This window comes from Eupeodes corollae, chromosome 1 (genome assembly GCF_945859685.1).
Source record: "Eupeodes corollae chromosome 1, idEupCoro1.1, whole genome shotgun sequence".
Lineage (NCBI taxonomy): Eukaryota > Metazoa > Arthropoda > Insecta > Diptera > Syrphidae > Eupeodes > Eupeodes corollae.
Window position 1 is genome coordinate 160,606,158 of NC_079147.1, and position 14,416 is coordinate 160,620,573.

At 36.9% G+C, this 14,416-nt stretch overlaps 1 protein-coding gene across 2 annotated transcripts; it reads left to right on the forward strand.

The window, feature by feature from the left end:
* Positions 1 to 3,876: 3,876 nt before the first annotated feature.
* Positions 3,877 to 12,524, forward strand: LOC129941276 (glycerophosphodiester phosphodiesterase 1). 2 transcript variants are annotated; one of them, XM_056049868.1, is made up of 6 exons: positions 3,877 to 4,065; positions 4,127 to 4,569; positions 4,650 to 4,822; positions 4,881 to 5,079; positions 7,159 to 7,334; positions 11,322 to 12,524. In XM_056049868.1, the coding sequence occupies exons 2-6, from the start codon at positions 4,252 to 4,254 to the stop codon at positions 11,473 to 11,475; spliced, it is 1,020 nt and encodes a 339-aa protein (XP_055905843.1). In that variant the 5' UTR covers positions 3,877 to 4,065; positions 4,127 to 4,251; the 3' UTR covers positions 11,476 to 12,524. The 2 variants fall into 2 exon arrangements, with proteins under 2 accessions (XP_055905843.1, XP_055905842.1); XM_056049867.1 differs by having other exon boundaries at positions 3,877 to 4,569.
* Positions 12,525 to 14,416: the final 1,892 nt, after the last annotated feature.

Here is a 14,416-nt window from a genome sequence, read left to right on the forward strand (position 1 = left end):
TGTAGGTACTTATCAAGTTGATTTTCAGGAAGACAAAAATCTATACGAGCTCCAAAAGAACGAATGGGATCCCGCATTTGAGTGGTTTAACAAACGTTTCGATACGAGCATACAAAAAACTCACAGTATATCACAACCCACCATCTCGGATGCGCATAAAATGAAAATATCCTAGTACTTCCTTTAACACAGTGAAGATGTTCTATATGGTATGTATTCACTCAAGATTCAATTTTTTGAAAATGCTTGAAGTCCAAACATTCTCCTAAGGATTTTTCTTTGCCATCGACAGCCTTAACTCGATAATCCTTTCCTGTGCTGTGATAGAGCAGCATATCAGCGCATGCAAGGCCGTAACACAAGCTCTTCTCGAAGGAGAGTTTCAACTGAAGTTCTGGGGACGGGTGGAATGAACCAACTAGAACTACAAGCTTGCTTGGCTGCAGCTATCGTCTTTGTTCACTTCCATCGGTCCGAACAATTTACTAAAGAGAAGCTAATTGTCCAGGAAATATATCATAGAATCAACAACAAATAAAACTGTTACAATAAAAATTAATTTTATTTAAAATATTTTCTTCTTCTTTCACAACAAAGTCAATCAAAAATACTGAGCTTATGACTTTTGCTTCTGTTGGCCAAATGTGCCTTCAGAATCACCATATATTGTGGCCATCCGAGCAACTTATAGGCGGGGTTGAGAAGATTCTGAACGATTTCGTGTATGTCCTTATGGTTGGAGCAGAAAAGGTCCATTCCTAGTTCCAGATTCGTACCAAAATCACACTCATCCAGAGCGATCACTGAAGTTGTTATGATGGGCTGCAATTTCTCCATGACTATCTCTTTGATTTCTTCTTTTGAGTACTCGACTGGTCCAATGCACTGAGGTGCTTCTTGATGTTGTCAGGCTGTTCATAAAGTTGCTAGAACCCACTATTGTGGTTTTATTCACTCTAACAATGATTCCCACATTGTGGAATGTTTTGGCGCAAATTTTTCTAGCCCGTTGCGACTTAGCCTCCACCGTTTAATCAAATACTTGTGATTGAAAGGAGTTACCGGATAGTCTTTCTCCAGGTAGTAAGCAAAAGCGTCGAACATATTTGTGGCGACGAGTTGGAAGACGCATCCCTTGGAAACGTCATTACGAACTAACAGCAAGTCTTGATCGCCCTTGGGGTCGTCATGCCAGTAGTCATATAAAATTCCGGTTCTTCGCTTAACAAAGAATGTTTAAAACTCTGGGGGATCATAAAAAAACCGCTAGTGCTGCAAGTAGTCACGAGGGCTTTTATTCTCGACTACGGAAAATTTTCCATATTCTATAAATAAAAAACAAAACTAAATAATTCTCTTTTTGGAAGGATATTGTATAAATTGAAATATTTTTTTGACAGCAGCCATCAGCTGTTTTGTTTACATCAATTTAAACCCTGAATGTTTACAAAAGTTTGTTTGTTTAGTTCAACTTTGAATTACTACTAGTTTTCGAGAGGTTTTATATAAAACTTGCGGTTTACGAAAACTTGTGGCTTACCAAAAATGTATGAGAAAACTTGAGTTCTCGATGTATGTCTTCGACCAAGACCGATAATTTCACGAAAACCGGGTTTTGGGTTTGGTGTAAAAGGCCTATTAAATCAGGAAGAGGCACTCACACTTTGCATCACACGCTAGACCATGCAGTGCATGCAGAGTTTGCCAAACTTCACCACCCTGTTCTTTTGTCAATGGAATTGGAGAAATCGTTTGAAAGAGTAACTACTATTGGGGTGATCAATAAACTTATAGACTGATGAATCAACAAACAACAACTTCAGGTAATTGTTTCTTTTATGTTAAATAGATCAAGCGTAGTGAAAATAAACAGATACATTTCGACTGTTATTGAAATCCAAAATGGAATACAGCAAGTTTCGGCAATCTTTACCGTCTTATGTAATGCCTATGTTAGGCCACTCTTAGAAAAACTTCAACCTTGTAGAAACAAAAACCAAACTAACTTATGCTGAAAATAATTTTGTCTTAGAATCTAGAGATGAAGTTAAAAACACGTTAAATTTAACAGTAACAAAAGCATTGAAATTGTGTGATGAATTGGAATGAAAATACCGAAGGTAAGTACTTTTTTCTTCATATTCTGAACAGAACCATAGTCTGGGGTCTTACTCCGTCTCCTGCTCAGCCTTGTAAATATTCCTTACATTATTTTCTAATATTTCCTATTTCTCCTTGGAGGAATAATCCCTACCTTAGGCCACAGGTTAGGTTAGGTTAGGTTATAGTGGCTGTCCAAGATGGAAACGGACACACTTAGGCCAGTTTAATGGCCCATTGTGAATCTTGAGGCTTCCTCCTAAGCTCAATGAAACCAGCTTGAGTCCCTTACGAAACGTGAGAGGCTGATTATACTGATATGATTTAGATCGTTTAGATCGTTAAAGAAGAATTCTTCTAGGTAATTCTTGCGTTTTCGAGCTAGAGCAGGGCATGTGCAGAGAAGATGAAGAACCGTTTCTTCCTCTCCCTTGTCTGCAAAAGTCATTTGAGAATACGCCTAGTCTCGTGGCTTGCTTTCCTATTAGACAGTGTCCGGTTATGACAACTATTATCGAGCTTATATGCGAGCTGCTTAGAGAGAGCAAGCACCTTGAACGTTTTAAATCCAGTGTTGGCCAGATGTTTTTTGTGACTTGACACGTGGTGATGTTGTTCCACCTGGTGCCTGCCCTCCTCACAGCGTCTTGCATAAGCAGCTGTTTACAAGTAGCGATTGGTATGCCAGTACTTGCCAAACGTGGTAGGATGGGCTGTACTGTACCGTTCTTGGCGAGTTCATCTGCCTTACAGTTACCTGGAATGTCTCTATGGCCCGGCACCCAGCAAAGGTGAATATTAAACTGTTGCGCTATTTCCATTAGAGATGTTCGACAGTTAGGGACTGTTATAGAGTTTGTAGAGACAGAGTCCAGAGATTTGATTAGCGGCCTGGCTGTCAGAGAAAATACGGATATCAGATGTTGATATCACGTTTTCTTTGAGCCAAGACAAGACTTCTTTTATCGCCAAAAGTTCCACCTGGAACACGCTACAATGATTGGGAAGGCGGAATGAGAGACTTAATTTCAGTCGTTTAGAGTACACACCTTCCCCAACCCCTTCTTTTGTTTTTGACCCATCTGTGTAAAAATGGATTGACTCATCCTCCAAGATAGTCCTATCCTCCCAAAAAGATCTGGTAGGTATAGAAATCTGGAAGTTTCTGTCGAATTGTAGTTGGGGGATGGTGTAGTCTGTGCGTTTTGGAATTGATTCTAAGTACCTTAGAATTACAGAGTGGCCTATGTTGTTGTTAGTCCACTGCAACGAAGCTTTGAGGCGAATAGCAGAGCTTGCAGCTATTTGTTTGCTAAATCGGTGGCCACAACAATATGACAAAAAATGTATCGAAAACATTCTGGGGACAAATGGTCCCCATGACAAGAGTGTACCGAGTTTTGCCGTGATGTAAAGGAGGGTTAAGATATTATTTGTGACATACCGATGCTTATCTGTAAATTGATCATGGGAAATTTCATACAAAAGATATGATGCTGCAAACGCAGCCATGTCGTCTATTTGGCAAATTTTGTATTTCATTGCTAGTGATTAGCCTCCTTCTTTGAAATGAAATAAACATCATTGGAAAATACATTTGTCTTAACATCAAACCTCTGATTCACTGTTAAAAATGTCATCTTCGATGTGTTATAGCCTTAGCACACCGGTACGCTTAGCTCTGACGCGTTCCTTGTGTTGTAAAGAAATCTGTAAAAAAGAGTGTGAGATAAAATGTCAAAATATTTTGACGTTCTTCCCTTATCGCTGTTTTCATCCCCAATTTCTCGTTCAGTAGGGCTCTGGGCAAACATTTTGGCCATTTCTTAGGCAAAGCAATAAAATTAATTTTTATTGTTCCAATTGAAAAGAAAAACTCCCACCTTGAGCCCAAATCCAAATCCACACACCCAGTTGCAGTTCAATTAAAATTCATCCCTTCACGACAACGACGGAGCGACTGTGGCAAGCCGGCAATTTTCTTTTATAGATCCCAAATAAAATTCTTATATTTTATTGTTAATAGTTTCGTGTTCAAGTGCAAAATAAAATGCATTGCTAACAGGAAGAGAAACTTACAATATATTTGTTTCTATTTTTAAAAGAAACATTGTGAACTAAGAAATAATAAGACACCGTCCGGCGTACTGAATGAATGTGCTAAGAGCATTCATAGAACTCATCAAAATGCTTTATAATCTTCTTTGGTATTCGGCCAACTTGGTCACATTTTTATTTAATCTCTTTTGGCTGATCTGTACATTGGCTTCTGCTGGAATACCATGGTTCACACTAATTCTGCTCACAGTTTGTATTGCTTCAAAATTTATCAAATTAAAGAGTCCCAACGAGAAGATTCTAATAAGTTTGCTGGGTGGTGATTCAGTGGATGATTTATCATATTGGCCAATTGCTAACCGTGGGGGTGCTTATGATGCGCCTGAGAATTCAATGGCAGCACTTAAAAAGGTAAAATGGTTGATTAGCATTAAAGTAAAATGCTTTCTTTCAATTATTTTTGTCATTGATTTTTCACGCACGCACTCAAGTGTTCGTCATCGGGATTTAGAAATGTCCTTCTCGATGCCGCGCTTACTTCTTGTGGCGAAATTGTTTTGCTGCATAAGACTACATTGGAAAAGGCTGGACTAAGTGGCAGTGTTCACAAACATACCTTAGATGCGTTGCAGGAAATCAATTTTTCGGAGCTACATCCCTTGGGGTAAGTTTAAAAAAATCACATATGTATTGTAATTATTAAACATTTCCTAAACTTTAAGCCCCCAATTTGAACCTGAAACTGCTGTAACATTAACAAAATTGATGGAAATGTTGGAAAAGAGCAATTTGACAATATTTCTCTTCATATCAGACACAAGCGCTAAAATGCTAGAGAAGCTCAAGAGTGTGATAAAAACAAACGAACAATTCACAAGGCGCACAATACTTATAAGTCGTTCACCAATCGCTATTTACCAGGTAAAGCACGTTAATTGTATTCTTTGATAAAATGCTTATTGATCAGTTTCAGTATAAATAAAGGCAACACAATGTTTGGTGTCCTGTAAAGAATGGGTTATCATCTAAGCTGTTTCTAGATTATCAATTCTTTACCGGACATTCCCGAGTAACAGCCATTTTTAAACAAAATAAGATGAGGTTAACTTATTATTTAAAGATTATAAATAGTTTACTGCTCAGTCAATGAACTTACGTTAGCTATGAATAGATTTTTAGAACTCATAAAGGGAAAAAGAACGAACGTAGGCAACTCTTTAACCGAGCCAAAGCCACACGAACGAGCTAACTGGGGTTCTTACAAAAAATCCCTAAGAAGTTAAAAGAAGGCACTAAGCGATCCCGCTGACGGTTCTTCTGTCTCCAGCGTACGAAAATTATTTCAACTAATCAAGCGATGCTAAACTGTCTAAGAAATGAAGAAGAAAATGGAGGAGAAGATATAACGACGAACTGTACGGTCTGTACAGCGGCACGGACCTAGTTAACAGAAGTCCAACGGCTTAGATGGCTAGGTCATGTAGAGCGAATGGACATCAACGCTCCAGCCCGGAAGGTCTTCGAATTCAATCGAGAGGGACGGCCTAGTAGAGGAAGAACGCGACTCAGGTGGCGCACGCAGGTGGGTGAAGACCTCAACCAACATGGTGTGCGAAACTGGAAACAGCTAGCTTATGACCGAGCTGGCTGGAGACGCATGCTGGTTGAGGCCGAGGGCCGCCCGGACTGTAGCGCCACCTTAATTAAGTAAGAACTCAGGGCGCTATCAAATCCCTGGACTCTATTTCTTCAAACTAACAGTCCATAAATGTCGATCTAACTCTAATGGAGATAGGGCAACAGTTTAATATTCACCTTTGCTAGGTACCCGGCCATAGAGACATTCCAGGAAATTGTAAGACAGATAAAGTCGCCAGAAATGGTACCACGTTTGACTAGTGCTGTTTTACTAAATTTAAGTGAACGAGTTACGTATCTTGTATATCCTCAAGCAATTGAAACTATCAATCAATTACTAATAGCCTTAAATGAAGTATAATATGTATTCTTCAAAGAGGATAGAGAGGAAAAAAGGTTCCAGAAGACACAGGTTCGGTTCGCCAACGAGCTGTAAGCTAATCTGTCTTAGGAAGAATATGTAGAAGCGGTGCATTACCAGGGTTCTCGTTCCGATTCAAATCCAGGATACGATACTGCTAAGGCGTGGGTTCCTGGAATTGCAAAGTCCGAAGCCAGACAACTTCAAGCAGAACGCGAGCAATCCGGGGACACGCGTTCTTCGAAGTAACCCCGGCGAAGCCTGAAAGTCAATAGAATTGAAGACAGAAAATAAATCTCAGATCCAAAATTTACAGGAAACTTTAGGTAAATCCGAAAACCAGGCCGAGTGGATTCCAGGAAGGGTGGGTTAAGGCCAGGCCGTCACGTCATCATCAACCACCGAGAAAATTAATTTCAAATCATCGAATGTATCCGGAATCCTCAAGGTTGAAGGCGGGATGTAAGGCCAAGAGAAACATGGAGATCATTTGTCATGAAGGAAGCTCGGTCCCAAAACTTGGATACGTGGTCCCAGATGAGGTATCGTGGTAGGAATAGACAGAGATGGAAGGAACTGGTGGCCGCCCTATGGTCCAGAGGAGTTAAAGACCTGCTTCTAGCAGCCGGAAACGGAGAAGATGAATGTTTCCGGTATTATTTATGTTTTTTTGTAAAGAGGTGAGGTCCAGTTACGGTAGCAAGACCCCCCAACATCCGACTAGCTACACCGTGCACAGCAAAAATGCAGCAGATGCCGTAACGGGCATTCCTTCCAAATCTCAATCCCTAACCTACTTCCTATCCTAGATTTACCTCTCGCTCGATCCTATCCTAGCCATTGCTCTTCCGTGTACCTAAATACAGTTGAAATCCAAAGTTTATTCAACTGAGAAAAAATATGATATTACCAGAGTTACTTCTAGGGATTAAAAAAAAATTAATATTTATTATATTTTTGTATTAATAAGTTTTAACAATTTTTTTGTATCTTTTTTTCAGCTACGAAAATTGCATCCGGAATTGATTTGTGGACTTTGGACTGAAAAAACTCTTTCATTGGTTGTTTTGAAAGCGTCCACTCTCATTACATCGATTTACGGTGCCATTTTCCGAAATATCATCGCACCTGTCATCGGTATCAGCTTGGTTTTCATCAGCAAAGACGAATTTAATTTGTAAGTACAATATACATTAAACTTATTAATAACTAGTTTAGTTTAGTTTGGTTTGATTATTTGAATTTTTGTTTCTTTTAAAAAAAATAGTAAATTTTATGGCGCTCCGTAGGGAACTATACTCTGTTTAATTAGAATATTCACTTCAGGCCTTATGGTCATTGGTTATAATTACAATCACATCTATTAAGAGTTACGATATGTATTCGTTAATGGAAGTTATAAAACTGTTTATTTGGTTTTTGCTATGGAGCTTTCAGAATTGAAGCTTTTCTTATGCTTTGGGATCATATATTTTAAGTTTAGGGAAAAGTGTGTTCTCGTGACGTGTTGTTCTGCTTAAATTGTAATTTATTTCCTTAAAAAAGGGTACAAATGCAGCTATAGAAATATTACATGACCATTTTTTGTTTTGTTCATTATACAATTGCAATTTCGACTTTTCAGTACCAAATAGTACAAAGTAATATGGCAATCGTTGAACAAATTTTACAACCTTCTAAAAATAAGGTGGAAGCTCTTAATAGAACTGCCATAATACACCAACAAAAAAGAAAGTAAAAATATGATAACAGAAAAATCGATGATTTTAATAAAAATCGTTTTTACGTTAAAAAAGATTAGGCCTCCTAGGGAACTCTTTAAAAAACGCACCTACTATTTTACCTCTTGCTGGTGTTGAAAAATGTAGATTTAATTTAATTTTAATCCAGACACTTCTGTTCATAAAATCTAAATAAATTGTTGAACCCTACCCACTTTTTGAGAGAATTATGCCGATTGAAAATTATCAATAGGCAACCCTGTGTGAACCCTGTTCGAGCTTTCAAATGAAGATTGTTAATTGAATTCCATAATAGTATGGATAAAAGGCAAATATCCTATCTTCTCCTTACTTACTTAAGGTGGCGCTACAGTCCTGTGTGAACTAGAGCCTCACTCAACAAACTTCGCCATCTAGCTCAGTCCCTAGCTAGCTGTCTCCAGTTTCGCGCTCGAAGTTGGGTGAGGTCACTCTACGTGACAATGCCATCTTAGTCGTTGGACTTTTACCCTTCTGGCTAAGTCTACGTCGCTGTACAGCTCGTCGTTCCATCTTCTCCTCCACTCCCCTTCGATGCATACGGGATCGTAGACCACACAAAGAACTTTTCTCTCTAAACGACCCTAGGTGCTTTCATCCGCTTTCGTCATAGTCCATGCTTCTACACCGTATAGCGACACTTTGGTCACTCGAGAGAGGACTTTACCACTCAATTGCTTTCTTAGCCCAAAGAAACAGCTGTTAGCAATAGTTATTCTGCGTTTGATCTCAGCGCTGGTGTTGTTTTCTGAGTTTACAGCAGAGCCTAGGTAGACGAAGTCCTTGACTACCTCAAAGTTACGTCTGTCGATGGTGACGTTTTGACCAAGACGTCGGTGTTGTATGTCCTTTCTTGACGACAGCATATACTTTGTTTTGCCCTCATTAACCCTTAAACCCATTTTCGCCGCCTCTGCTTCAATACCCCATTGACATCACGCTGAGTTCTCCCGATTATGTCAATGTCATCAGAATGTGCTACTAATTGGACAGACTTTTGAATGATAGTGCCTCTAGTGTTGACGTGTGAGCTCTGCACTATTCTTTCAAGCACGATGTTAAAAAAATCACATGACAGCGCATCACCTTGTCTAAAACCTTTTTTGACATCGAAAGGTTCTGTTAAGTTGTTTCCAACCTTTATGGAGCAGTGTGAATTCACCATGGTCATCCTGCACAAACGGACGAGTTTGGCAGGGATGCCAAAACTAGACATGGCTCTATACAACTCGTCCCTGTAGATGCTGTCATATGCGGCCTTGAAATCGATGAAGAGATGGTGGGTGTCGATTTGGTGTTCTTGGGTTTTTTTTCCAGGATCTGCCGTAATGTGAATATTTGATCGATTGTGGACTTTCCTGGTCTAAAACCACACTGATAGGGACCTATTAGGTTGTTGACGATGGGCTTTAGACGTTCACATATTACGGCAGAGAAGAGACTGATTCCTCTATAGTTGGTGCAGTTTAGAGGGTCTCCTTTTTTCAGGATCGGGCAAACAATACTGAGGTTCCATTCATCGGACATGCTTTCTTCCGACCATATCTTACAGATAAGTTTGTGCATGCTCCTAACCAACTTATCAACAGCTGCTTTAAAGAGCATTCAAGCCATCCGCTCCAGCGTTTTTATTAGACTTCAACTTAGATATGGCAATCTTTACTACGTCTAAGTCGGGAGGACGGGATTGTTGGCTTTCGTCATCTATGTTGAACGGATCATCCTGCTTGACAGCGGAATTCGGTTCGTCGTCGCCGTTATACAGTCTGCAGAAGTAGTCCTTCCATATCCTCAGCATTGACTGCGGTTCCACTATGATGTTTCCACTTTGGTCCTTGCAGCCTTCGGTTCTAGGTTTATGTACCTGTGAATTTCGTTTCACCTGTCCATAAAACTTTCGAACTTTATTCCTGCTTTTAAACCTCTAAACATCTTCGACCGCACGCTTCCCATGCCCTCTCTTTTTCCTTCTGAGAAGTCGGTGTTCCTTTCGCCTCTTCTGCTCATAGAGCTCATGAGCAGCTCACGTCCTTTTATGCAGCGCCGCTTTGCGTGCCTGTTGTTTGGCTACATTTGCCTGCCGACTTTCCTCATCAAACCAGGGGTTCCTTGTTGGTGGCTGTTTGAAACCCAGCACATCAGAGGCCGCTTCTCTGATTGCATCTTGGCAATGTTGCCACTGGTTTTCGATACATTGTGTTGGCGGCAGAGAAATTCGAGAGAGGTTACTTGTAACTCGGTCGGAAAAGGATTTGGCGATCTCTTGCGATTGTAGCTGTTCGACGTTGTATCTTCTCCCAGCACCTTCCTGTTTTGTCTCGGGTCTGGAAACCCGAAGTGCTACCTGGGCAACAACGAGGTAGTGGTCCGAGTCGATGTTAGCTCATCGGCAATTTCGGACATTCATGATGCTGGAAGCGTGTCCGGCGTCGATCGCAATATGTTAAATATGTTATGGTTGACGGTAGATTAATCTGGAGAACTCCAAGTTCCTTTGTAGACGTTGAGGTGTGGAAAAGGCGTACTTGAAATTGTTGTCGGAAGTGTTCTCGTGAAGGCTGTTTTTCCCGGTTATTCCACCAAAACGTTTCTTATCTAAAGATCTAAATCGAATGAGAATTTTTTCATTTATTCGACCAAAGATGTCTTCCCTTCCTAGCTTGGCATTAAAATCTACCAGGAACATTTTAATATCGTAGCTAGGACGTTGCTCGTATGCTTTGTTCAAGAGTTTGAAGAACATATCCTTGGTGTTGTTCTCCTTCTCTCTTTAGCCTTGATATTGTTGTAAATCTCTTATAAATTGTAGGTAATCAAATAAATGAAATTGGCATAAAGGTGGTTAATTTAATTTAATGTTTAATTTTTTAAATACAAAAAATGAAACATTCTTAACAATCCTATGTTTTTGTGAATGTATTACCTAACAAGTATTTTTGTTTTTTCCATGATTAATTTTAGTTTAATTTAAAGCTCTTAAATAATTTCGTCTTTTTTCCTTGAAAGTGAAGGGTGTTTAAAATTTAAGGGCCGATGTGACTAAACATCAAGTTTTTTTCTGCTTATCATTTGATAGTTCTCTTTCAACTTGAAAAGATACACAATCGAGCAATGCCTTAGCGTTATTCAGGCTTATTATAAAAATGGGCTATCAAATCAAAATGTGTATCTAGCACTTTGTGATTTTTACGATAAATTTAGGATCATTTGGGCGATATTTTGTTCCATACTTAATTGAACCATACCAATATTATAATAATAAAAAGAAATTACAATAATTTTCATAATAATTTGTGTTTAATTAAAAATTAACATCGGCCCTTAAAACTTAACCACCATTTACAATACAACTGCCATACATTATCTAAACATACACATCAACTTATTTTGCTTTATCATTCCAGACATATTGCCGAACTGTGGAGAAATGTAGGCGTAAGACCGATCGTCTACAACGTAAACTCACCGAACGAAAAACGATATTTCCAAAAAACCATGAAAACTCAATATCTTACTGACTCTTTGCGTTCAGAGCCGCATTTGATAATGAGATCTTAACAATAAAATCAGATCCATCGTCAGAGGATGGTTGCATAAACATGAACTAAAAGTTACACAACATAGTAAAACAACTTTTGCATTTAAGCCTCTTTAACGTTATAATTATTTCCAGTTCTAAATTTATAATTGTAGTAATTTTAGTTAGTAAGAGTATTATGCTTACATTTTATTGTAGCTTAAAAGTATTTGTGTTCAATTTAAGTCCCGTAATTTGTTGCAAAATAATCATGTTTTCTTTTACGTTTATTCATTTTTATATCTTTTGTAAACGTTGTTTTTTATTTGTTTATTTTGTTTTTAATAATTTATGCTCTATTTATTTTAACATCAAAATCATTGATAAAAAACACACAAAAAAAAACATCGAGTATTATATCCCACAAAGATCGTTATATTGTTTTATCTATGTTTTAGCATAGTACAATTATTTTTATTTTATTATATTTTTATGATTTTATTTAACAGTTATAAACTGTATTTTTTGTTTTATGCTATTGCATGTCAAGCTTTATAGATGTTTTATTTTATTTAAATTTAAGAACAAATTTGTTTGTTTAATTTTATTTATTTTTTAGTATATACGTATACATTTTTAGCACTTTAGCCTTCGATTTTTTATACATATATATATTTGAGGCATCTTTATCCTTAACAACCTTATTACATACATAACTAATGTGTATATAAATAAATTCTGAGTAAATATACAACTTTAATGTTGTTGGTTTTGGCATTTTTTGTTGTTGTTGTTTTCAATTCTATACTGAAAAGCATACAAAATAGCAACAAAAAAAATATATTTTTTGATGAAAACTCAAGGAATTAATAATCAAAAATGCTTTTGCATTCAAAGATTTTGAATATGATTAGAAAAGAATGTCTCATTTATAGTGCTTCATCCCAAATATTTCTCATAATATATATATATTGCATCACAGAACATATTTAATTTTTTTTAAATGAATGTTTAGGATAGAAAGAGAAATTTGTATCACCGCTAAGATTTTAATTTCAAAACAGAGAAATAAAGAACTTTCGAAATTTCATTTGGATAGTTTTTATTTTGTTACATTTAAAGGTTTTTTTTTTAAATCAATTAACATATTTAAGCAAATCTGAGCGTAAAATCAGATGAAATCATCATCGTTTATCAAAATGGGAAAATATTTTAATAAACGATGATGATGACTTATAAAGGAGGGTAATATATGTACTTACATTTATGAGACCTGGTCTACATAGTGCCCGGACTGTCGGATCTTACAAATATCTTTGTATATATATTTTTGTATATATATTTTCAAAGCAAATACATTTCACTTTTCCAAATTGTTTCCATCGTACTTCAGTGTTAAACGTTTTACTATTATTACAAGCTCTACATCCTTCACAGGTAATAGAGGAATATTATTTTGATTTTTAAATTACCAAAGTAGTCAACTTCAAATCCAGGGGCGAACCAGGGGGGGGGGGTTTGGGGGTTAAAACCCCCTCCGAAATATCAGAATATGTGCAGTAAACAAATATCCATTATTGTATAACAGAAATGATACAAAATTAATTTCTCAAACTATGTTAAACGAAAAATTTGAATAAATTTGCTACAATTTCAAAATTCAATCAAGCAATCTACGGGAAATTTGAAAATGCGAAAACAAAAAAAAGAGAACTGTGAAAATAGAAAAAAAAAATTATACATGCATAATGCATATGAAAATTAAGTTTTAGCTTTGAAGTCAAAGTCAAACTGTTTTGTGAATCGTGAAAGCAAGTCATTTTTTAGTATTTTTTGATATTTGAATCTGATTTATATTTAGTTTTTGAAAACTTAGAGTAAAATGAGTAAAAATAATATTCTGAAGTTTTTTAAACCGACAGTGAACACAAATGCTACAAGTGCAACAGTTACGAATGCTGACGAAAAAAGTCCCCCCACAAAAAGGCATAAACTAGAGGTGTCACAGAACAGTGAAAACCGAAATGTAAGTTATTATATTGCAGTATACAGCTGCTGTAAAAACAATAGCACCAAAAACATATTCTCTTGTCTTTTAAGAATAAAGTTAAATCAATATCTATGGAAAAATAAGCAACTGACTTCTAAAAAAATTAAATTTTAATCATACATATAATTTATTCGAAAACTTTATTTTCAAAACCTACTCTAAAAATAGCACCACTACTACATTTCTTAACAAAAAATTATTACTTTGAAAAACATGAAAAAACAATCAACAAAATTGTATTCTAAATATAGTGTGTTGAAATAAAATTAATACTTCGTGACAAAGTTTTTGTTGGCTATTACCAACTCACATCACCTGGTCATCGATCCATATCCTGGAATGTTGTCTAGCGAAATATTTTTCCAGGAGACCTTTATTACGTCCCACAGTGCTTCGTTGCTAGTTGGTTTCATTTCTGGAACTGCTTTGTATAAGTCAGCCCACCACATTCTCAATTGGATTGAGATTAGGCGACTGGACTGGCCACTTTTTCACATTTATTGTATGGAGTTGAAACCAAACAAATAGCCTTCTTGCTCATATTTTTGGGTTTTTAAACTCTTGGAAGACCGACATAAGCGGAATTTCTTGATCTTCATAGGATAGCATAATGTTTTTGAAAATGTCAATATAAACATGTTGATCCAACATTGGTTCAAAGCCATAGTAGGAAAAGCAAGCCAAAACCATTATGCTTTATCCTCCATGACCTACCATTTTGAGAATGAAATTTGAGTTGTTCTCCGCGTGATCATTTTCCTCCAAGCAAAACAATTTTGCTTTCGTCCGTCCTTAAAAATTACGCCATGTTTCTTATGACGAAAAATGTATTAGTGGTACTATTTTTGTTACCGGCACTGTACGTACACTCTGACTATATTTAAGACACACAATATTGAGTTTGTATTTAAAGTAGAACAAGTACTGAGCAA